This window comes from Balaenoptera physalus (assembly GCF_965194825.1).
Source record: "Balaenoptera physalus genome assembly, chromosome: 4".
Taxonomy (NCBI): domain Eukaryota; kingdom Metazoa; phylum Chordata; class Mammalia; order Artiodactyla; family Balaenopteridae; genus Balaenoptera; species Balaenoptera physalus.
Window position 1 is genome coordinate 100647987 of NC_138891.1, and position 24925 is coordinate 100672911.

Consider the following 24925-nt stretch of genomic DNA (forward strand, 5'->3'; position numbering starts at 1 on the left):
ATCATTCTCATATATCTTTCTATTTTCTGTAGGCCTTAGTACAATGCTGAAAGTATTAAAGGAATTCATTAAATAAGTGATAATTTAGATTTGAATATTCTCTACAGAAAAGTTTGGTCCATGACACAATGGCTGATTCATGATGAATAATCTACTTTCATTTAACTCATTAAATGGAAGAGTAAGAGCTTATTGCTATAATGGTCAGCCTATTAATGAATATGCTGTTTATTTAGTTTATTCCTCACATTGCAAAACTGTTTGCTTATCTCTGTCTTGATAGGTTTCAGAGTGGAGGAAGAGGCAGTTACAGGTGAATGAGGCAGCACAGGGTTAAGGGACCTAGAACCGCAACAGCAACATTTATCTTATTCAATATCACTGTTTTTACATGAGTTTCTCATCTCATGACTAAGGGACTACACTTTACACTATTTACTATACAAACTACCTACCTAACCTTCGAAGGAAGAATTTATCTAATTAGATTTAAAAATAAAACATTGCCCTCCCCATAAATAGGCCTAATCGTCAACTTGAACACAAGTTAATGAAACAATTTTGATATTCTTTTAAAATTTTAAAGTGAAATTTTGCACAAGATGTTATAAAATTCTAAGGGCATAGAAACATGCCATAAATCTTGTGACTATTTCATGCCTGTGGGCAATATCTCTTTGTTCCAAACAATCTGCCTCTCCTCAGTGCTAAATTGGGAGCGTGAGTTATTTTTTGTCAGCCTCTTATTTTCAGTAAGTCTTCAGGGTTTTTTTATTGACATGATTATTTAATTCTCATAATAAGGCTGATAATTGGTAAAAAGTATGAAGGAGTGAAATTCAAAGCAAATTTAAAAATTATAGATGTGTTTAAACATTAGGAAGGATAGATACAGGGTAGGAATAATACTGTTTAAATATTTCCCACATTCTGAGTAGAGTTCTTAGCACATGGTCACTATAGTCAGAGTAACAGATCACTGAACCTCAAGGAAAGCCTATTTTTTGTGGGTAAATAATACAGGGACAGAAATAGATTTCATATCACATGCCAACTACAATTCATTGCCAGTGGTTATCAAAATGCGGTCTTAAAAAGGATACAGAGGCAGCATCTGGGCTCAGTGAGAAGGAGTGCTGTGATGGTTAGTAATGTTGGCCATAACAAGGAAAAGAAGCAAAGCATACATTTGCCAACACTGGAAAAATTCAAACTACTAAAATGCTTGAGGACGTAAATGTGGAACTATGTTGCTGCCATAGTTTCCTCATTTCTTTATTTTGTTGTAGTTACTACTTTCTTTTTTCAAGTAATGTTCTTCAAGTGGCCGAGCATTGTAGGAGAAAGTTGGGGGAATATACAGATTATGTGTTTGCTTCTTATTCCCATGAATGAGGGCATACTCATTTTCTACATCCTTGTATTTGCTTAGCAGAACATAAAATAACAGGCTGTGCTCTGCTACAAATTCTTTTTGGAATTTTAATATACTCCATTGATGAAGTCTGGTAAGTCCAGAGAAAATCTATCTGGAGATGTAAAAACGTATCCTCTTTTCCTATAATCATAAACAGTGCGGTGATTGTATACTGTGTAGTGGAAAGAACAAGGACTTTGCAGTTGGTGGACCTCATTCAAATTCCTGATCTAGTAATTACTTGCTGTGTACCCCTGGGAAATTTAGCCTCTTTGAGTCTCTGTTTCCTTACATGAGGGATGGAGATAATAACAGTGAGAATTACATGACATGACAGATAAAAGTGCCTAGTACAATGACTGGCACATAGTAGGCTCTCAACAAATAGCAGTAATAGTTATTGTTGATAATGATTAATAGAACTTGTATCAATATTAGTACTGGTATTAACATTAGTAGTATTATATTGTGGTAACAGTTCATGTGAACTGAATTTAGATTTTCTAATGGGTAGAAGTTTCACACTTCCTGATGAATACTTAATATTCTGTCTTCCTTCTGCAAAGCTTTGCTTATCACTCAGTTACAACACTAGTTTTGTCCAGCCAGTTATTTCTCTGTCAGGAAAAACAACATTAAAACTGCTAGTTACAAAAATTAAACAGAACAAGTTGTCCATGACTTGGTTTATAGAGATAAACAATTTAGTAAGTGATGATTATGGACAGCCTCGGCAGCACTTAGCAAGATGTTTTCAAAATGAATGGAAACATTTCTAACAAACTGTTGAAAGTTATTGCCCTCAGAAGACAGCATTACAGGTGCTTAATTAATTGGATGGAGGGAGGTAGTACCATTTAGTCTTATAATGTTTACTTGCAGTTCTCTAAAGCAGATGATACTGGTTTGAGCTCTTCCTTACCTTCACGATTCACATATTACCAGAAGCCAAGTGCTTGAAAGTTCAACAGTTAATTTACACGTACTAAGGAAAGTGGTGGTCCCAGTTCCTAAGAGCCAAAATATTATAAGAGCCTTAGTTATGGCCTAGCAGGTAGTGAGAATATTCCTATGTGCCTTGGCCTGGGTGGAATATGATTTCTGTCATGGACTGGTCCATCTGGTCAATTGTTGCCTGTTTCTGAATGCTACCTTTTAGCTGATGTTGTCGAGGAGCCCATAATCTATAAAATTCTTATCAGTGACATGCTGGGGATCTGGAGCAGGATTGGAAGAAAGAGTTATTTTCCTATTACACTGCAGCGTTGTCCAAAAGGCACTGTCCAGCTGACTTCAACCTAGTGCACTCAGTAGGCTATGGTGTATGGAAGAAACAGGGGTGGGGGTTAAGAGGTTGGAGGGGGAGTGCATAGGACGATGTAGGTAGGGTGGGGAAGGTAGGGCTGGGTGAAGGGACAGCCAGATAGTCATCAATCTACTTTGTGCTATTAAACTACCGGGCCCCAGATGTGACTCTCGATTCCATGGCAATATGCTTGCCTCTGGGTTGGTCCTGAGGGTCAGGGAAAGGGAGAAGAGGTGTTTCAAAGGGTGTGGCCGGACACCGCTCCTGATGTCGTTCTCCATGTAGCCTTGGTCTCAAGCTGGGCCCTTTTCCCAGGGGCTGTGACAGCTACAGATATTTCTTTGAAAGGAGGTTATAAGGCATCATTGTACTGTAAATGAAAATGAAGGTAGTTTGAAATTCATGCATGAAAGGATGACTGCCTATATTACTAAGGTACTTTCTCAAATTATTTTTTACAATCAATCGGATTTAAGGTTGTACTTCTATCATTACATTCACTTATATATCCATATGCTTTCTTGAGTAGCAGAGAAAGCAAGAAGGTTGGGGACTTCACAGAGCTCTGAATACTCCCATGGGCGTGTGTCAGGCACAAGAATGTCAGCATTATTTGGAGTGGTTGTTCTAAATAATAAAAGCCTTCTCTGACCAACAATTTTTTTTTTTCTACTGGGTATTCTGTCTTTTGAAAGAAAAATTACAGATATAAGGTCTATGAAATTTCCAATATGCTGGTATAAAATGATGAAGCTGTGGGTTTCGCAGCTTTCCTCTCCCCTCTTTGTCACCTTAATTTCTTCCCCTCTTACTACTCTGTCAAGAGAATGGATTAAACCTTCTCAGGTGAATTCTTGAGAAAAAAAGCAATTAGAGTGGAATAAAAACCATGGGGACCTAGTGGGTGAGAGAGTTATGTCCGTAAAGGAGTGTGAGAGAACCTTGGGAGTTTGGGGATACTAGAGAAAAGGAGCGTACAGGAGAGTTTAATAAGAGCTGCTGCGAATTATCCTCTTAGGCTCCTTTACCTGCTTGAGAGATACATGGGAGGAAAGACTGCAATTCTACACCCCATCGTGTTTCCTTCGTCCAGCATCACTCTGGGACAAGTGACTGGGCTTTGGAATTTGGGGGATGGAGTGGCAATGTCACAGTTTTGTAAGCATAAAACAAAGCAGGCATTCTGTATCTAACATTGCCGTCCTTCAATCTACCACACCTCTTCTCCCTAAACGGTCTCAGTGCTCTGGGATCAGGGTAGGTGGGTGGCATTGCGGGTGAGGGGGTGGACAAGGGAAACCCACTCAGGCTGTTTTGAAAACAAGAATACTGATAAAGGTTCAGGCATGATACCCTTAGAACTCTGGTTCTTTTTGTTTCCCAAACAAGAGTATATTAAGGGTAGCACATATGTCTTTGTCAGAAACAAGGATAGCAAATCAGTCACAAAAACTTCCATTTGGTCCCCCAGAGATAAGACTTTTTTTTTTTTTTTAAGATTTTTTTTTTTTTTAATGTGGACCATTTTTAAAGTCTTCACTGAATTTGTTACAATATTGCTTCTGCTTTATGTTTTGGTTTTTTGGCCACGAGGCATGTGGGATCTTAGCTCCCCAACCAGGGATCGAACCCACATCCCCTGCATTGGAAGGCGAAGTCTTTAACCACTGGACCACCAGGGAAGTCCCAGAGATTAGACTTTAGAACTCCGGGCCCACATGTGGCAGCGCCATCGCGGAGCCTGCCTTTCTCTGGCCTGTCCACTGGATTACCGCCCACCCAGTTAAACCATAACTTCTGGCCCTCAGTCACCAGCCCTCATGTTGACTTTACCTCTGGATCATTTGGACTTTTTGATATTTTCTCATCTTAAATTCTTTATCATTATTTTCAAATATGATGAAGATTCATTATCTTGAAAAAGCACGGAAGAAATTGTTTTATCTGCTTTTCTTCAAAAAGAAGGCTCTTACCTGCCTGCGTCTACAGCCATAGAACAGTCAGAGAGCTCTGTTGACGGGCACTGGCTGTGGAGTCCGTTGACCCTAAACCACAAGAGGCTCAGATTAAATGATTTCAGGCTCACTCCACGATCCCTTTCTAGTAGTTCTTTCTCTTCATTTTTAAAGCATGCTCATCTCTTCAATAAAACATATAAAAACAAAACACAAGAAACATTTTCTCTAACCACTTCTCTTTCTTTTCAGATACAGATTTCTTGAGAAAACCGTACTGGACTTGGTACTGTGTATAGCTCCTCTCTCTGACCTCACACTCACTCCTCCCCCACTGAGTTTGTCTTACATGATGCTAGTGAAAATGCTCTTGCAAAGGCCACCCATGAAACCTAAACACATAGTTGCTAAATCCAATGGACACACTTCATTTTTATCTTAAGGGAGCTTCATAAAGCCTTGGACATTAAACTCCTTGGAACTGTCTCCTTTTTTTGGCTTCTAGGATACTGTGCTTTCCCTGTTTTCCTCATTACCTGTCTGGCTCTTCTTTCTCAGTCTCCTTTGGGTACACTTCTTCAACTCATTTCTTAAATCTTGGTGTTCCAAAGGTTTGCATTCTTTTCCTATTTCTTTTCATTCTTTATATTCTCCATGGGTTATCTTAACTACGCTTAAAGCTTCAGGTACAATCAATATGCTGATGATCTCCAAATCTACATCTTTAGCCCAGATCTTTTTAACTGAGTTCAACCTATATAAATATAAGTGCCTACTGGATATCTTCACTTAGATGCCCCACAGGAATCTTCCACTCAATATGCACGAAATGGTCTCATTTCTATTCCAAAAACTTGTCCTTCTCCCCCTCTCTCAGTGGTAATACCATCAACCGACTTGTCTAAGAAAGAAACCTCACAAATATCTTGATTCTTTTCTCCTCCTTGCTTGTTCACTCAATGACCAAGACACATTCGTTTTCCTTGTCTAGTAATAAATCCATTTTCTTATCTCCTGACTCCAGACTTATTCTCATTTCATAAGTCAGGCCCTGACCTTTCCTAGCTTGGATTGCTGAAAACATATAACTGTCTCTGTTTCCCGTCTTGTTCCTTGTTTTATACTTCTGGTTTAAATCAGCCCTAGAGTGATCTTTCAGAAATGCAAATGTGATCATGACATTCTCTTGTTTAAAATCCTTCAATGGCTGCCCATTGCTTTTATGATAAAATTCAAAATGGCCTCCACGCCCACTCCCACCATTACAGCTTCCTGTGCTGGACTGCTTTAGGGAAGATGGGCTAGAATAATAGTTTATTCTCTAGCTATTTCATGCTTGGCTTCACTTTACTGAGGCTGCCAATTAGTGATTTAGAGGTGAACTCTTCTATGCTCTGCTATGAACTGAGGTCTGTTTCAAGCAGTTCTTGAAGAGCCTTTGGCTTTATTGTCACTAAAACCTGCACTGACTTGAACTTGTGACCTAAAGTTGAACATCTGTTTATCCTATTGGCCATCTCCTGAGTCAGGAAAGTAAGCTTTGAAAATGATTTGGTTATTTTTAAGTCCAATTTGGCCTAAAGAAATATATTTTCAACTTAACAATATTTTAAATGTTATATGTTCACACATAGATGGCGGTGGTTTTTTTTCTTCTACTCTCCCTCTTATAATTGCTTTTCAGAGAGAAGTGGGTAGATCTCTCAACGCTACTGACTTCTATAAAATGGTGGATGAGTGCTTTCATTTTCTTGTCTTGTCATCTGTCTTTTTCTGGTCTAAGCAATGGAAAGTAACAACAGCTGGGTGTGATCATATCAGCAGGAGACATCCTTGCTCCTGGCTGATTCACAAATTGCCCCTGTCTTGCTTGCCATTTCAAAGAGAGGAATAGAATATAGAATGGACAAGAAAATTAAAGGGGCTGCACACACACACACACATAAGATTTTCTTCTTATAAAGGTAAGAAGAAAATCAGTTAAGTCAAGAAAGGAATTAGAAATACCATAGACCCACACAGGAAAAAATATTTAAAAAGTCATTCAGAAAGATTAGATATGGACAAAAGGAAAGGGGAACCTGTTTTCTTGTGGAAAAAAATCATTTTTAAAAATGTTAATAAACTGCTTTTTCAGTTGATAAATAAAATATGGTTTATACAGAATATTCTAACAGGTAGACAACTAGACAGTTATCAAGGCAAACTTTCTCCTCTTTACCTGTTAGTCTTGTCTACATCCTGAAAGAAATTATGATTGTCAAGGGGAAAAATCAACATTATGCATCTTACACAAGGATGTCCTCTACCAGGGTGTGAAGGGCACTGGGATTGCGGATCAGCTTGTCAAGGAAGCTGACAATGTCAGTAAATTTTGGTCTGTGATTTCTCTCCTTCTGCCAGCAATGGAGCATCAGCTGGTGTAGAGATGCTGGACAGCCCATGGGAGCTGGAAGTCTGTAACCTTCTTCAATGGACAGAATGACCTAAATGTAAACATACACAGGTTATTCTCTTACTTTTGGGGACAAATAACACATATTTTAAGTTATAATTCCTTTTATACAGGAAGTGGAAGCCAAAACATTGGTAAGCATGAAAACTACTTGTGAGTACATGTGGTCCAGACAAGGATAAATACGAAAGTTGTGAACAAGAATTGCAAGTATCTTCGTAGCATCTGCTGACCCCCCTTGAGAGGAAAAATATGTTTTTTAAACTTGTGGTATACATATGGGAGGTAAAATTTCATCCCAATGTCCAGAAATAGTTTTTGTGTGATTTAGCTGGAATGCCTCAAAACCCAGTTAGGACATCAGGAAGTTAGTCTAAGATTGATGTGTTTAATACAAACCACATGTGACAAATGTTTTAAGTAAAACTGTACTTCTGCAGAAGCACTGAATTCCTGATTCATTTTTTATCCTTTTATAATAATGTCAGTGTGTATTCTTTTTGTAGCCATCCTTCCTTCTTTCTTCTTTATTGTCTATTTAATTCTTTATTTTATTTATTTGGTTGCACCGGGTCTTAGTTGCGGCAGGCGGGCTCCTTAGTTGCGGCATGCAAACTCTTAGTTGTGGCATGCATGTGGGATCTAGTTCCCTGACCAGGGATCGAACCCAGGCCCCCTGCATCAGGAGTGCAGAGTCTTAACCACTGTGCCACCAGGGAAGTCCCTGCCTCTTTAATTCTTCACTCACTTCTGTCTTTCCCTTAGTCTGACACTGACGTGATTATGAAGTCCTTTCAGAACTTCTAAGGTCATTTAATCTTTGAATGCTATCAGTGCCCAGCTTCAGGTCACAGAGCAACAGGACATTCAGCCGGAGTATCCTCTGGGCCAGTACTCTCCAATATAACTTTCTGTGATGACGGAAATGTTCTCTCTGTCCAACATGGTGGCAAGTAGTCACATGTGGCTATTGAGCATTTGAAATGTGGCTGGTAAGACTGAGGAACTGAATTTTTAGTTTTAGTTTAATTAATTGACATTAAATTTTAAATAGCCACATGTGGCAAGTGGCTACTCTATAGGACAGTGTAGCTTTAGGGACAGGATAAGAAGCCAAAGTTAAGAGTAACAACAAGATAACTGTATTTTTTTTTTAGTACTTAGGAAATCACATACAAGATAAGGTAAGGTATTTATCTATTTATCTGTTTAATATACTACCCACTGGGAATTTCCTAACAATGCAATAAAGTTGACCTGGAATTTATGTAGCTTAGTTTTTAATAAAGTGTTCAAAGGTATTCACGTGACTATTCTTACATTATCTCTGGGAGAAAGACAAAGGAAAGGGTTTATTTACCCCATTTTTTTTTTTTAACATTCATCTGCTTTTATTTTAAGAAGGCAAGGAAGTGTGTAAAGCAGCTTTCAAAATTTCCCAATTGTTAAAATTTAACAAAACAGTTAAAAAGAAAAACTTTGCATAGAGAGGGCACTGAACTGGAACCACATTTTTGTAGACTAGGCGGTTCTCTGGGAGGGTTTTTAAAGGATTGTTGCTCAGGATTTGCCTAAAGCAGGGCAGGCTCTCTGAAATCCCCAGCCCCCCACCCCCCTAAAATGCCACCTTGTGAGGAAAAATGAAGGTCTTTTAAAAGGTGCATCTTATGGTCCTGTGTCGGCATCTTCCCCCTGCCCCTCAAAATGGAGGTGTCTGGTGGGCTAGGACCCAAGCTTTTCCGTTGATATTTCCCCATTTTTGATGTGGGAAAATTGAGGGACAGACGAATATTTAAAGACAGGCACAGTTCAAGCTTACCTCTTCCCTGTGCCAACAACAGAAATACAAAAATGTAAGTGTAAATATTGTTATCAGTGCTCTCTTTATTGTACCACCATCTACACACTTTCATTTTCTATAATAATAAAAAAAAAAAACCACATCTCATTTTAATTTCTTTTTTAATTGACACTATTTGACATGACTCTAAAATATCTATAATTTATGCTAGAGGCAGTCTGTAAAAAGAAGCAAAAATATGTCTTCAGGAACCTCTTAACTGCTAAGATTTAGCTTTTTTAGTAATAGGGAATTTCTCATAATCCCATCTGTGTCTTTGTGACAAAAACACTTTAACCTGTCAGGATACTAGCTTTTTTTCTGTTCATTTTATATTCCATTATTGAATAGGATTTTTTCTTATCTGTTTTCTGACTACTTTTGCTACCAACTAGGCTTGAATTTTAAGACATTTTGCAACACATTTTAGTAAAACAGGATGTGTATAAAAATGCTTATAATGCATCAAAACTACTGTGGATAGTTTTGAAAAGTAACTAAGAAAAATAGGATAGAACTCCATTATAGAAAGACTTTAAAATCCCACCCCAGGAGAGCTCTCTAGTCGATTTCACAGTTACCTAATTATAAGTGCATAGAATAAAATAGATGACAAGTGAAGTTATAGTCTGAGAAAAAAATTAGCTGCCTTTATCGAGCACCATGTGCTAGATGCTTTGCATAGTTTTCTTCATTTACTGCTTAAAATAACTCAATATGGTAGTTATTATTATCCCTATTTTTAAATGAGAAAATTTAGACTCAGAGATGTTAGGAAACTTGCCTAAATTCACACAGCATAGGTGGTAGAGCTGAAATTTGAACTTTGTTCCTTTTAGCTTCCAAACTTTTCCTCTGGCTATTCCCCAGGAATGCTTTTCAGTTCTCATGATAACATCTTCCTCTCCAATTTTATATCAACTGATGTAATTTTAGGAGTGATGATTACCATTTTATCTATTGTCATACATCTGCTAATTGGGCTTCAATGTTTTTACTTGGATCCTAAGCTTTATATTCTGGGTAAATCAAAAACATATTTACTTCATAGTTTGCAAAATGTAATCTCTGGCTGAACAGAGTAATTTCTGAGTGCTTCTGAGTCCTGCACACATTTCTATTGTTGCATCTGTTACATTGTATTGTAATATTTCATCTGCTTCCTCTCAGGCTAAGCATACTTAAAAGAAGGAATTATGTCCCTATATTTTGTATTCTCATCCCTTAGTATGGTGCCTGACACATTAATAAATGTTATTGACAAAAACAAAAGCTATTAGAAGAAATTTTGGGATTTGTCTTGATAGCGAGCAGACTCTTAGAAAACCTGGAGTCTCAAGCTACCCAAGACGGATTCAAAGCAGAAGCATGACAGCATTTGAAGTACCTCAGAAGGAAACATTAATAAAAAAACTGGGGCATCAAGTAGTATTGTTCAAAATGATATAATTTCTCCCTGGTTTGGTTAGACAACGGCCAGGTGAGATTGGGCCTTGCTCTTCTCTAAGACAGAGGGCACTGGACCCAACGTCAACTTCTGTAAAGACTGGTGGTTTCTTACTCCTGTCCAGAAGGTTTACTATTTCCCATTTACCCAAAAGTCCTTAGCTGCTGGGGAGCTGACTTTTCCAGACAACTGCTGTAAACAGCTGACACTCACATCCAGCCTGCTTGGTGTCAAGCAGGCTGTTTACTCTCTTTTGACAAAGTTGCTCTCATGATTGGCCTGTAAGAAGACAGAGTGACAAGAAAGTGTGGTCCTTCACCTGGAACCTTTATCCATAATGTGTTCAGCAACGTGTCTGGTCCTAGAATGCCTTTCTGTGGGGAGAGTGGGAGGTTCAGGGACTCATGACATTGCTTCTTGCTGACCTCTGGCTTTAAAGCTTCCTCTGTCCTTTAACTTGTGACTTTGTGAAATATGTCCTGAGCCCTGGTTCATGACAGATGTCAAACATGAAGTTCCCACCTTATAGGAAAATATTAATAACAACAGTAACAACAGTGACAATAATAATAACAGTTAACAATTACTGAGAGCTCTTGGAAACTTCCAGGTGCCATTTCTAAATGATTTACATGCATCAACTCTTTTAATCCTTACAGTAATACTATGAGGTAGGTACTACTGTTATCCTCAGTTTACAGACAAGGAACTTAAACACAGAGAGGTTTAATTTGTTGAAGATCACACACGTAAAAATTCCGGTTTTGAAGGTAGCTAGAGAAGAGATTTAAGCAATATGATTCACGAAGATGGTTAAAAGATACAACATCTTTCTAATGGATTTTTAATTTATTTATCCAAACAGATATATATTAATCACTTAAAATATACTATTGAGCATACCGTGTATAAGGGATAACATAATGAGTAAGAAATATTTCTGTCTTTAGGAAATGTATAATCTAGCGAAGGTAACCAAGGAGTCTGAATATGGTAAGTGCCATGTAGAACAGGGAGTTATGGAAACTTTTCAGAGGAGTACCTAACCCAGCCTTGGGGAGGCTTCTCAGAGGAGGTGAACTGAATGTAGAAGGTAGCAGGGTCGACTAGGCTAGATGGGTCCAAGAGAGGAGATGTGACCTGATCAAGGAGTGAAAGTAGATTTCTGCAGCTAGAATAGAGTCTTCAAAGAGAGGAATGGTGAGATTTGAGGCTCAAAGGTTAAGTAAAAACTATATTTCTTGAGATCATGAATGATTTTGCATGCTATAAATACAGACTTTATGCAAAGGGTTTTAGCAAGTAAATGACATTAGATTTGTCTTTTGGAAGCTCACTCTGGCTGCAATGTGAAGAGTGCATCGGAGGGCGTGGGAAGCCCGAAGGAGGCTTGCAGTGATCCAGGAGAGAGGTCAGGATGGCCTTAGTGAAAGCAGTGGACGTGGGGTACAAGAAATAGACTGATCTGACAGGAATGCGGGATTAGGGTGAAATTGGGTATGGAAGTAGAGGGAGAAGAGAATGACTTCTAGGTTTTTGGCTTGCTCAACTAGTAAAGATAGAAGACAAAGGAGGAGAAGCAATTTTGGGGCTGGAGTGACCATGAGTTAAATTTTCTATGATCTTTCTGGTTTCGGATTCAAGTAACATATAAAACTTTGAGAGCTTATTATATGTCAATTTCCGGGCTAGGTGTTTTAACACAGCTTACCTTATTTAGATCTCAAGATACCTATGTGAGTGTGGTTCTACATATTTTGTAGGTAAGAAAACTGAAGCACAAACTAATGAACAGATTGGGTCAATATCACATAGCTAATAATGCCCTGAAGAATGGACTAATATTATCACCTTGGTAGCCTCTGAATCATGATAGTGGTAGAGAAAAATCTGTTCTGAGTCTTGAGCCACATACCTGACCCTTTCTCCCAGAATTAGCTCTTGAGCCTCCCTTACACATTTACACACTCCATGCTTTCCCTCTCACCTACTTGCTCATGACTTTTATGCTTGCAGCTCCAGCTCAGCTTTCTCTCCAGATTTCTCCATCTATGTCTATGGGACATACCACTTCATAGAGTTGTCATATAGGTGCCATGATTTTTTTTGTTCAAAACTAACCCTGTTCCTGCTTTGGCATTAATTAAATTAATTAATTAATCAATTAACTTTATTTTTGGCTGTGTTGGGTCTTCGTTGCTGCATGAGGGCTTTCTCTAGCTGCGGCGAGCAGGGCCTACTCTTCGTTGCGGTACGTGGGCTTCTCATTGCAGTGGCTTCTCTTGTTGCGGAGCATGGCCTGTATGCATGCTGACTTCAGTAGTTGCGGCGTGCGAGCTTCAGTAGTTGTGGCATGTGGGCTCAGTAGTTGTGGCGCACGGGCTTAGTTGCTCCGCGGCATGTGGGATCTTCCCGAACCAGGGCTCAAACCCGTGTCCCCTGCATTGGCAGGCGGATTCTTAACCACTGCCCCACCAGGAAAGCCCCTGCTTTGGCATTTCTGTCCTCTGAAAAGGGTACCATTCTTTTTCCAGTGATTTAGGTCAGAGATCAGGGAGTCATCTGGGCCTTTGCCTTTCCGGGTGCTCAAAATTAACTTAAGACACGTTGATTCCACCACCTTCATGTATTTTAAATCTGCTCCAGTTTTAATCCTCTCTTCAAATGATTTATTTTTCATTTTGATCACTGCAACAGCTGCCTAACTAGTCTTTTTGTCTCCCCTTTTCCTCCCTCAATCATCTCCCGTAGCGCATCCAAAGCAATCCTGCTGATGTGAAACTGTGATCACGTTCCTGAAATTCTGCAGTGGCTCACCATGACCCTGGCTCTCAGTCCTCACCTCTGGCTGCATCCTGTTTCCCCTTTGCTTTGGCCACTACAAAACACTTGCCGTCTCTCAGCTGGGCAAGCCGAGTTCAAGAGCAGGAACTGTTTCTTTTTTCCATATGTTCCCAGCATCTAAAACAATGCCTTGTCAAGTCAAAGAGTGAGCTCCAATTGTCATATATGTGATCTATGAAAGCTTTATATTAACCTTTATCTTCATTAACATGTCTTTTGTGGGAAGTTTTGTTTTATAGGTATTTCTGATTCCCTAGTCAAGGACTGACAGGGAGCCAGGAGCATATGGGGTGTTTTGTCTAAAAGACTAAATGAGGTTTATTGTTTTAGGATATGAAGGGGTGATAATTAACTAGAGAGAATTTTGTTAACAGTATGGTTTTATGATAGCTGTAGGCTGTCATCCTTCGGAGAAGAGTTATACAAGGTTATACCCTTATTTTAAAATGTAAGAAGAAAATTAAAACAAAGTGAAAAAATATGAAAATGACTGCAGTGATAACTTCTATGCAGAGGTAGAAGAAATTAGATTCTGTCAGAAATTATCATCTAAAACCTGGCTGGTTATTCTAAATAGATCGTACTGGTTCCTTGTCAATGACACTGCAATTTTTAGCAGCCTAGAATCTACACAAGGCTCAGTTGGGACACGTAGCAGACTGTTCTGCTCTTGCTGAATCTGATGAGTTTTCCAATTGTGTTGACAGTTTCTGAATCAAAGCAGGCAATGTGCACCTTTTATTAAACTAGGCAAACAAGGAGTAGACAGTCAATATGAAGACACCGAGATATCCCTGAACAATACTATTGAACAAGGACTGCTTGGGCTGTGCAGGGAATCACATTATTATGACACTGCTAAACAACTCCTAAAGAGAAGCACATTGAATTTAGTTATTTAAAAAGTTATTTTAAAAGAAACTGTCTCAAAATTTTAGCAAGGGCTGAAATATACACTAGTAAATGGACTGTGAAATGATTTTACTTCTATCTTCCCTCTAAATATTCATGATGGCTTTGTTGATGAATTTAATTCATCAACCTTAATTTCAGGTTGAAGGGGGATGGTGAAGCAGAGTGCCAGTATATCCTTACTTTTTGTGATAATGATTACTTATAGATATTAGGACATTTAGGTTTATAAAACAGTAATACTGAAAACACTGGTAATGTATTTTCCTGATATGCAATATAGTGATTGTGTCTGCATAGGCAAAAGAAGAAAAGAAAAAAAGAAAGGAAAGAAGTAGTTATATGTCAATAACATTTATAATATTATACCTATTTTCTTAGTCAATATTTTTCAACATACAGAATTTATAATTCAGTGAAAAACAATCAAAATCCAAATGAAATTCAGTGTACATTAGAAAAAAAGGGGGACAGAGTGATGAAAGAATAAGATACAGACAGAAAATAATTTTTCCAAAGCTAATTTATAATTTAAATCATTAAGGCATGGAAACCTAAGATTTCCTTTCAAACTTTAAGATGAAGAATTTCTTAAAACCTTACACTTAAGACAGTTCTCTAACCTCATTTTTTGGAAGTTGAAATAGAATGTCAAGGATCTATAAAAATGGAGAGTGCTTGTCCTTAGTAGGTTACCACCTTTCAGATTGTTGAATGAGTGGACAAAATGGGGGAAAATATGAAGTGTAGGATTCATAGGTTAAAAGGTTGCTGATGATATGATTTATGGTTTGGAAAATCTTTAGCCCTAACAGTTGAAAGTCACACTTTTTTTTTTTTGGCCACATCACACGGCTTGTGGGATCATAGTTTCCCAGCCAGGGATTGAACCCGGGCCCTCAGCAGTGAAAGTGCTGAGTCCTAAACACTGGACCACCAAGGAATTCCCAAAAGTCACACTTCTTGAGACTGAGATAATTAACACCTTCTAAGCAACTATGCTTCAGTTTTTAAGTAGTGGAAAGAGCATTAGTGAAGGAGTCACCTGATTGCATTGTTGTCCTAAACTGTCATGAACAAGCTCTGCTCTTAGGAAAGTCTCTGTCTCCCCATTAAGAAAAGGAAACTGGATTCAGTACTTGTGATTGTACTTTTCAGCTCAAAAAACGATGTTTCTAGAGTCAGTGAAACTGAACGCTTAATCTGCAGGACGTCTGGTAACATCTCTTGATCTCCAAGTTCTGTAGCGTCCAGATCTAGATTTGGCTTCCTTTGAAAGGACTTTTTCCCACAGGGCTCCTGGTGCAGAGAGACAAAAATCCAGATAGGGACAGACTATATCCCAGTAAACTAAGACTAGGAAGGTTTGGGGAACCATGATGTTTTTGTTTTGGATTTTTAATTGGGGTATAGTTGCTTTACAATATTCTGTTAGTTTCTGATGTACAACGAAGTGAATCAGCTATATGTATACATATCCCCTCCCTCTTGGACGTCCTTCCCAACCCCCCATCCCACCCATCTAGGTCACCAAAGAGCATGGAGCTGAGCTTCCTGTGCTATACATCAGGTTCCCACTAGCTATCTATTTTACACATGGTAGTGTATATATGTCAATCCCAATTCCCAATTCATCCCAGCCCCTCTCCCCATTCTCCTATGTCCACATGTCCGTTCTTTATGTCTGCGTCTCTATTTCTGCCCTGCAAATAGGTTCATCTGTACCATTTTTCTAGATTCCACATATATGCGTTAATATACGATATTTGTTTTTCTCTTCTGACTTACTTCACTCTGTATGACAGACTCTAGGTCCATCCACATCTCTACAAATGACCAAATTTCATTCCTTTTTATGACTGAGTAATATTCCATTGTATGTATGTACCACATATCTTCTTTATCTATTCATCTGTTGATGGACATTTAGGTTGTTTCCATGACCTGGCTTTTGTAAATAGTGCTGCAATGAACATTGTGGTGCATGTGTCTTTTTGAATTACGGTTTTCTCAGGGTACATTCTGGGTCATATGGTAGCTCTATTTTTAGTTTTTTAAAGAACCTCCATACTGTTCTCCATAGTGGATGTATCAATTTATATTCCCACCAACAGTACAAGAGAGTTCCCTTTTCTCCACACCCTCTCCAGCATTTATATTGTTTGTAGATTTTTAAAAATTAATTGATTTATTTTTTATTTATGGCTGTGTTGGGTCTTCGTTTCTGTGCGAGGGCTTTCTCTAGTTGTGGCAAGCGGGGGCCACTCCTCATTGCGGTGCGCGGGCCTCTCACTATCGCGGCCTCTCTTGTTGCAGAGCACAGGCTCCAGACGCGCAGGCTCAGTAGTTGTGGCTCACGGGCCCAGTTGCTCCGCGTCATGTGGGATCTTCCCAGACCAGGGCTCGAACCCCTGTCCCCTGCATTGGCAGGCAGATTCTCAACCACTGCGCCACCAGGGAAGCCCTGTTTGTAGATTTTTTGATGATGGCCATTCTGACTGGTGTGAGGTGATACCTCATTGTAGTTTTGATCTGCATTTCTCTAATAGTGATGTTGAGCATCTTTTCATGTGCCTCTTGGCCATCTGCATATCTTCTTTGGGAAAATGTCTATTTAGGTTTTCTGCCCATTTTTTGCTTGGGTTGTTTATTTTTTTGATACTGAGCTGCATGAGCTGTTTGTATATTTTGTAGATTAATCCCTTGTCAGCTGCTTCATTTGAAAATATTTTCTTCCTTTCTGAGGGTTGTCTTTTCATCTTGTTTATAGTTTCCTTTGCTATGCAAAAGCTTTAAGTTTAATTAGGTCCCACTTGTTTATTTTGTTTTTATTTCCATTACTCTAGGAGGTGGGTCAAAAAAGATCTTGCTGTGGTTTCTGTCAAAGAGTGTTATTCCTAAGTATTCCTCTAAGAGTTTAATAGTGTCTGGTCTTACATTTAGGTCTTTAATCCATTTTGAGTTTATTTTTGTGTATGATGTTAGGGAGTGTTCTACTTTCATTCTTTTACATGTAGCTGTCCAGTTTTCCAGGCACCACTTATTGAAGAGGCTGTCTTTTCTCCACTGTATATTCTTGCTTCCTTTATAAAAGATAAGGTGACCATATGTGCATGGATTTATCTCTGGGATTTCTATCCTGTTCCATTGATCTATATTTCTGTTTTTGTGCCAGGACCATACTGTCCTGATTACTGTACCTTTGTAGTATAGTCTGAAGTCAGGGAGCCTGATTCTTCCAGCTCCATTTTTCTTTCTCAAAATTGCTTTGGCTATTTGGGGTCTTTTGTGTTTCCATACAAATTGTAAAATTTTTTATTCTTATGGGGAACCATGATGTTCACTACTATGCCAGTTCCCCTCCAACAAAGTATACTTTTTGGAAATATAAACACACATTCCAAATCTACTTTTCTGAAATAATTGTTTCTTTAAGAAGACAATGTTCTTAAAACTCAGGCCCATTTTCCCAAGCACTCTCTAGGAAAAACACAGATATTTCTTCACTGATGCATCATTTCAATTTTAGAAAGATAATAGGCAACTTTAATAACATATTTCCTGGGCCCACTAAAGATATCAGAAAGCTATGGAAAAATAGTTTATGAGTACAAAGGAAAAGGGGATTTTAAAATATCCTCTTTGAGACATTTCTCCAAAGAAGAAATACAGATGGCCAATAGGCACATGAAAAGATGCTCAACATCACTAATTATTAGAGAAATGCAAATCAAAACTACAGTGAGGTATCACCTCATGCCAGTCAGAATGACCATCATTAAAAAGTCTACAAATAACAAATGCTGGAGAGGGTGTGGAGAAAAGGGAACCCTTTTACAGTGTTGGTGGGAATGTAAGTTGGTGCAGCCACTGTGGAAAGCCGTATGGAGGTTCCTCAGAAAACTAAAAATCAAATTACCATATGATCCACAATCCCATTCCTGGGCATATATCCAGACAAAACTATAATTCAAAAAGATACATGCACCCCTTTGTTCATAGCAGCACTATTCACAAGAGTCAAGACATGGAAACAACCTAAATGTCCATTGACAGATGAATGGATAAAGAAGATGTGGTACATATATACAATGGAGTACTACTCAGCCATAAAGAAGAACAAAATAATGCCATTTGCAGCAACATGGATGCAATTAGAGATTATTATACTAAGTGAAGTAAGTCAGAAAAAGAAAGACAAATACCATATGATATCACTTATATGTGTAATCTAAAAAATGACACAAATGAACCTATCTATGAAACAGAAACAGAATCAGGGACATAGAGAATAGACTGGTGGTTGCCAAGAGGGAGGGAGCTGGGAGAGGGTTGGATTGGGAGTTTGGGATTAGCAGATGGAATATACAGAATGGATAACAGCAAGGTCCTACTGTATAGCACAGGGAACTATATTCAATATCCTGGGATAAACCATAAAGGAAAAGAATGTATATATATGTATAACTGAGTCACTTTGTTGTATAGCAGTAATTAACACAACATTGTAATTCAACTATACTTCAATAAAAAATAAATGTTTTAAAAAAAGATATAGAATCTAGCATCTGACAAGAACTTCCTTTACTGTAACAATCTGGCATTTTCTACATTTTATAGATGAATATAATAAAAACAAGATATTTGTCCTAATTGGCAAAAAGAAAAAAGCCCTCTTTGTAAATACGTTTTAAAGAGAAAAAAATAATTATAAAAATTAAAAGAGCAGTAGACTGTCAATTTCTTCCAAATAGAAATTGAAGGTATAATTAATTTTTTATGAGAATGTTGCTGGTATGTATATATCTTCTAGCTTTGTGGCCATTTAGAAAAAAAAATTTCCCTTGAAAATTATACTGTGTTAGTAGCATACTGGTTATTGGTTTCCTCTACTTGAAACCTTACTATTTGAATTACTTAAAATGGTGATTGATTGAATCTCATAATATCCCCTATTACTCTTGCCTCTGTAACAGACATGCATCATGTTAGTGTAATTAGTGTGTATTTAATTAAAATGTTGCCCTTGCCTGTGTACCAATAGTAGGAATTACTGAAAAATTGAGAAAAAGAAGGTCATTTTGAAAATTACTTTGGTAGAAACATAATCAAACAAGTGCAAAAATTCCCTCTGTAATATGGAAGGTTGAAATAATGGGAATGGGCCTTTAGCAGTTTACTGTATCTTACACAGATCATTACACAAGGACCATTACATAATAAAGTAGAGTTTGGAAAATCTAATCAGTGACAAAAATTGGAAATGACTGGACTCTCTGAGTCATAAAATTATACTGCATTTGAGGTAAGTGGATTCTACACATCCACCATTCTTGGCTGAAATACTGACCTATAATTGAGAAAGGTTATAAAATTATGAAGACAAATACGAAATATGGTAAAAGGTTATTTTCTTCCTTCTCAAATTTTGAAAAGAGGGATCAATTCAGGTAAGGTCAAAAGGTTATTTCTAACCACATCATCTATATAAAAAAGTATCCTAAAGCTGAACTCTAATTTTTTTCTTCAGGTAAGTTTCAGAAAGCAATCTAAAGCAAAACTCACTATTATATAAAAGCTTTTGAAAAGTAAGGAGAAAAAAACCCCCAAAACAATGAGGCAGCATTATGTTTCCTACTAAGCCTCAAATGAGATGTTCTCTGATAGTGGTTCTCTTTTTGGGAAACTGAACTAGCTGTGTAGCATATACCTAAATGATACCATACCTAGAAGGCATTTGGGTTTCAAATTGCTTCAAGGTGAATCCTTCCTTCCCTCCCTCCCTTCCTCCCTCCCTTCCTTCCTTTCCTTCCTTCCTCCCTTTCCTTCCTTCCTCCCTTCCTTTCTTTTTCATTCATTCATCCTTTCTTTTTTTTCTAAAACAGCAGCATGTCAGGGAAAAAAACAAAACAAACAAAATCCAAGTCTCCAGTCTTGCATTCACATCATTAGTTTGAGCTAAGTTGCCTCTCATTTATGTGGTGCTAGTTTTTTTCCTACATATTAGCTCTGTGGGGATTTGATTATTTAATGTTGCCTGCTGTTCATGTTTTGCTTGCATTTTCTTCGGTTAAGCACATTACACAGTGTAAGTGTTGGAAGAACTGCAGTGCCCTTGGTGTCCTCTTTGGAGCCAGTGTAGCTCCTAGCATTACAATGTACTCCTATTATGTAGTAAACAACAATTATTTTGAACTTGGATGAAAATAACATAGAACATTATCCTGCAGTACCTTAAAAAAAAAAGACAAAAATGCTAGAAAACAGCAAGGAACTATACAGCTTCAATGTGCCTGTGACATGTTTCTGGTAATAGGCTAAATATATTGATGATTAGAATTTTATTTTAAGCTACTGCCTTAAATATTTTTAAGAAATATAATAAATATAGTACATTTTATAAATTTTTAACATCAAGACAAAAAAATACTGCAGAAAAGATTTATAGTTCCAAACGATAGTGAGTCAATCCACATTCTTTTGCTGACAGGAAACAATGAAAACACTTCTCTTGTGACACAGTGGCATACATAATTAAAGATGCTTTGATCTCATTACGTAGAGCTTGCGTGGTATGGAGACTCCTTTGAAAATTAGACTTCTACGGTATAGCTCAGAGGGTAAAAGCATGCACTTAGGAGTAAGTAGGGGCTTCAACTTCAGTTCTGTCGTTAACCATCTAGTAACCTTGGGTAAGTTGTTTAAACTTTCTAGAAAGTCTCGTATCTACAAATGGGAGTAAAAAGAGTATCTATCTTAAAGAATTATTCTGAGGATTAAATGAGCCAATATCCTAAAATACTTGGCTCATAATAAATTCAGAAATTGCAAGCTATGATTATTACCATTGATTAATTAAATACCTTCTATGTACCAGGTGCTTTATATATGTTATCTTTCACTTTTTCAAATCCTGCAGTTGAGTATTTTGAACCCCATTATAGACAGTGTCTCAGAAAGCTGAAACCCCTTGCCTAAGAGTACATGGCCCGTGAACTGCAGAGCTGGGATTTCAACCCCGATCTTTCTAGCTCTAAAGCAGTGGCTTCTAACTGGGAGTGATTTTTATACTCCATCTCTGACTGGTTAATGTTTGGGGGCAGTTTTGATTGTCATGACTGGGAGGGTGGTACTCGCACCTAGTGGGTAGAGGCCGGGGATGGTGTGAAAGATGCACAGGACAGCACCCCTGCCCGCACACCACAACAAAGGATTATTTGGCCCAACAATAGTTCCGAGGTTGTGAAACCCTGCTCTAAAGCTCTCATGATCTTTCCACTACACCTGCTGCCGCACTAGAATATAATGATGCACAGTGTTAATATTTTGGTGCCATTTGATACTGCAATAAATAAAACTGTTCTTGAAAACAATGCACAGAAAAGAATACTATAGTATATCTCTGGCAGCACAACTGCTTTCCCTTGGGGACTTCCTTCCTCACTCCATGTGATTATGGGGAAATTGCCAACCACAATGCTCCACCCACCTCCGAATGCACATGCTGGTACCTAAACCTTGCTGGGCCGATCCTAGTGTCCATTCCCTGGCATGGTTTTGGTTCAGAGTTGGGTAGAGCCCTAACACAGCCAACCAGTCTTCTCTGGGATTGGTGTATGAATTTTCACAGAGAGAAGGTTTCATTCTGCTGAGGTTGCTAAGCTGGAATGCTGAACCCTGGAGCATAAAGAAGAATAAAGCAAAGAAGAAGACCTCTGCAATAGGAGAAAATGAGGTCAATGGACCTAGTGCTTGGGAAGCACTAAAAATCCTGCAGATCCCCGAGATATAGCACTGCTCAACTCCTTCTTAGTCTCATGAATGAAAACATTTATTTTTACTTAAGTTAGTTCACATTGAGTTTCTGTCATTTATAATCAAAAGTACCTTGAATAATAGAGTATGCATGCTTTTTTGGCATATGCTAATAAATAGCTATGTTGCATTCACACAGTGTTGTTTATATTAAAAAGGAAAAGAAGGCCTGAGGTCCACTCTTGAGGAGTGTACATTCTACTTGGGGGCAGGGGCAAGACTTAGAAATGCCAGAACTTCATCTCCTCCCCTACGCAGACGGCTCCTTGGCAGCGGGGGCTGGATTTTCCAGTTCTCCATCCCCATCCACATGCCCAGTGACTGGCATGTGTTCAAACTGCTGAAAGGCTAAGCAGATGGCACCTACTGTTACGTTTGGTATGTCTTTTATGGACTAGTCCTGGGTACTCTGTGTTTTCTCATTTCCTTATGTACATTCCTAATGTACATTATCACTGACCTTTGGGAAAATCATTATATTATTCACGAAAATAGATTATGTAAACTCAGAATCGTTCATTGCAATGAAATATGCCACAGTCTGCAGAATGGAGGGACTATTTCATGAAAACTATCTGAAATTTCCTAAACTCATTTAAAATCCTAAAGCATGTTAACATTCCATATTCAACTAAGCCCATAAATTAAACTCACCAAAATGTAATAAAAATATTAAAACAGAGCATAGTTGAATTTTTACTGTCTAAAAATGACTTTCCTTATTTAAAATACACCTTGGTTGCATAAAGTCAAACACAAGACTGAACTTCGATCAAACATGAGAAATGCAGGACAAACAGGAAATAACTAATATTTGGAGAGAGCAGCTTGGAAAGTTTTGATTAAGCTATTTCTGCTTCCAAACAGAAATTCTGGTTTCAGGATCTGTCACAGATACTCTGACTTCCAATATGTTAAGCTAAACAGAATTTCAACTCTACTGCAGCAGCAAAGAATATTCACAAGATACATAAAAGATTTTAGCTCTTAGTACTTTCCTCTCCTCTTGTATTGATCTGAGGACCTAGAGGGTTTGGCTTTTTATTTATTTTCCCCAGAACTTTTTGTTCTCCTCTTTTCAGATTCTTGCTTGCATATTCTTTAGTAGCCACTCAAAGACCATGAAAATAACCAGCTTAGCCCTTACCTGGTCCTTGAAGAACAACCAAGCTCTGGGTGGAGGGAGCATTCAGCCTTGTGCTGTGGGCATTGGCAACCCTGAACGAATGAGGATGGGCTTAATGTCCAGGAGTCTATTCCTGGCTGCAGCAACTTCTTCTGATTCCAGATATAGTCTTTGTGGCCAAATGAGGTTTAATAGACGGAATGGCTCTGTAAATGGTCATCTTGGTCACAGATCATCAACACACATGGCCAGAATGGCTGGGTGAACTGTTGGGCACGATCCAGGAAGGGAGGAGTTGACAACAGGGTTTGGACTACGCTAGGCAACAGTTAAGAACAATTTACATGGGGGTCTGTGTTGGAAACTACACATTTGGGCTTTTTCTCTCAGAGGCTGCTCTCCTAGAAAATCTGTCTTGCAGTCTGGTATCTTCCCTTGTACATGCTCTGCTCTGTGGAAGTCCTATCGGATTTCTTGTACCTCCACAGAGATTCCTAAACTTGAGAAAAGAACAATCTGAATCATTCCTTTCCTGAGACAAGTATGATAAAACTCTTTCTCCAGAGATTATAAAACCATAGCATGTTACTGTTAAAAGGGATATTAAAAATCATTCAACCTAGTCCTTTCATTGTATTTATTGGTCATGAAACTGAGGCACTTTCATTGTTGAATTGTAGTCTACATAACGATGGCCGTGGTTACCAAATTGGTGGTACAATGTATCCCAGGCGGCAAGATGATATTCCAGGAGGCAGGAAAAATAATAGAACTTCTCTTTATGTTTATTTGTCTCATCCTATTGTAAGAAAGACTATTTATGCATGTCTAATAAGAATGACTATGACTTTTATGGCCATAATGAAATGACTGTTACAAATGTATTTGGCAATATATATATTTAAAATCAAACCCTTAGCATTTCTTATTCTCCTTTCTTGCTTTTTTCCCCCAAAGCAGTGATTATCAGGTTACATATTATATATTTTACTGATTTACTTTGTTTAAAGTCTGTTTCCCTCTTGCTAGAATATAAACTCAATGAGGGCAAGAAATCACTGACCCATAGACTGTGAACTAAACCACCATGAAAGAGGCAGTTATCCCCTCTTCTCTTCTCCTTGCCCATAACGTCTTCTAAAAGGTTACTAGAATTGTCTTCTAATATCACTGTCAAAGCACTTACTATGTGATTCTAGGGAAATCATGTCACTTCTCTAAGCCTCAGTTTCATAACCAAGTTCAACTTGGGTTGGACTAGATAATCTTTATGGTCCCTTCCAGGTGTAACACTTGTTTTCTGTTGTATCTCCGCTTCCTGAAACAGAGAAGGCACCCAATGAATATTTTTTAATGAAAAATGAATATATTAGTACGGTAGTACTTGTATACAATGTGCAAATGAGTATACATGTGTCAGTTGTGAACGCTCAAGAACTTTTTACTGGCAAGGATGTATTATTAGTAAAGCTTGGAGTCCTCTGAGTTAGGCAATTTTTTATTTTACGTCTGTCAGGAAACAGGTTAAGACAAGGACTAAATGGAGTACCAGTTAAGGAGGGCACTTGAACTGAGGGCTCTTCTGTGCAGTGAAGACTTTAACTCATCTGGAGGACTTTTAACTCATCTGGGAGGACTTGTTATTCTAGAGATTTGCTTGAATGGCTTATTTTAGTCATGTCAAAGTAGGACAGGCAGGCAAGCGTTATTTTGGGTTAAGAGTAGAGCAGGAACTATGGTGACTGGATCCAGGGCTTCTATTACCTTGGATAACTGGTTAAAGAAAGATGAGTTCCTTCTGGGAGAGA

The 24925-nt window shown here is 38.2% G+C and overlaps 1 protein-coding gene and 1 long non-coding RNA gene across 2 annotated transcripts in view; one reads left to right on the forward strand and one right to left on the reverse strand.

Annotated features, from left to right (window-relative positions):
• LOC309660153 overlaps positions 1–24925 on the forward strand; it is a 639313-nt gene that overhangs the window by 109470 nt on the left and 504918 nt on the right. The window lies entirely within an intron of this gene.
• EPHA6 (EPH receptor A6) overlaps positions 1–24925 on the reverse strand; it is an 870129-nt gene that overhangs the window by 5696 nt on the left and 839508 nt on the right. Inside the window, exons 17-18 of the mRNA XM_082460667.1 lie at positions 6971–7164; positions 4697–4768 (exon numbers count right to left, since the gene is read on the reverse strand). Coding sequence (XP_082316793.1) covers positions 4697–4768; positions 6971–7164 — 266 coding nt within the window. The remainder of the gene's footprint in view (positions 1–4696; positions 4769–6970; positions 7165–24925) is intronic.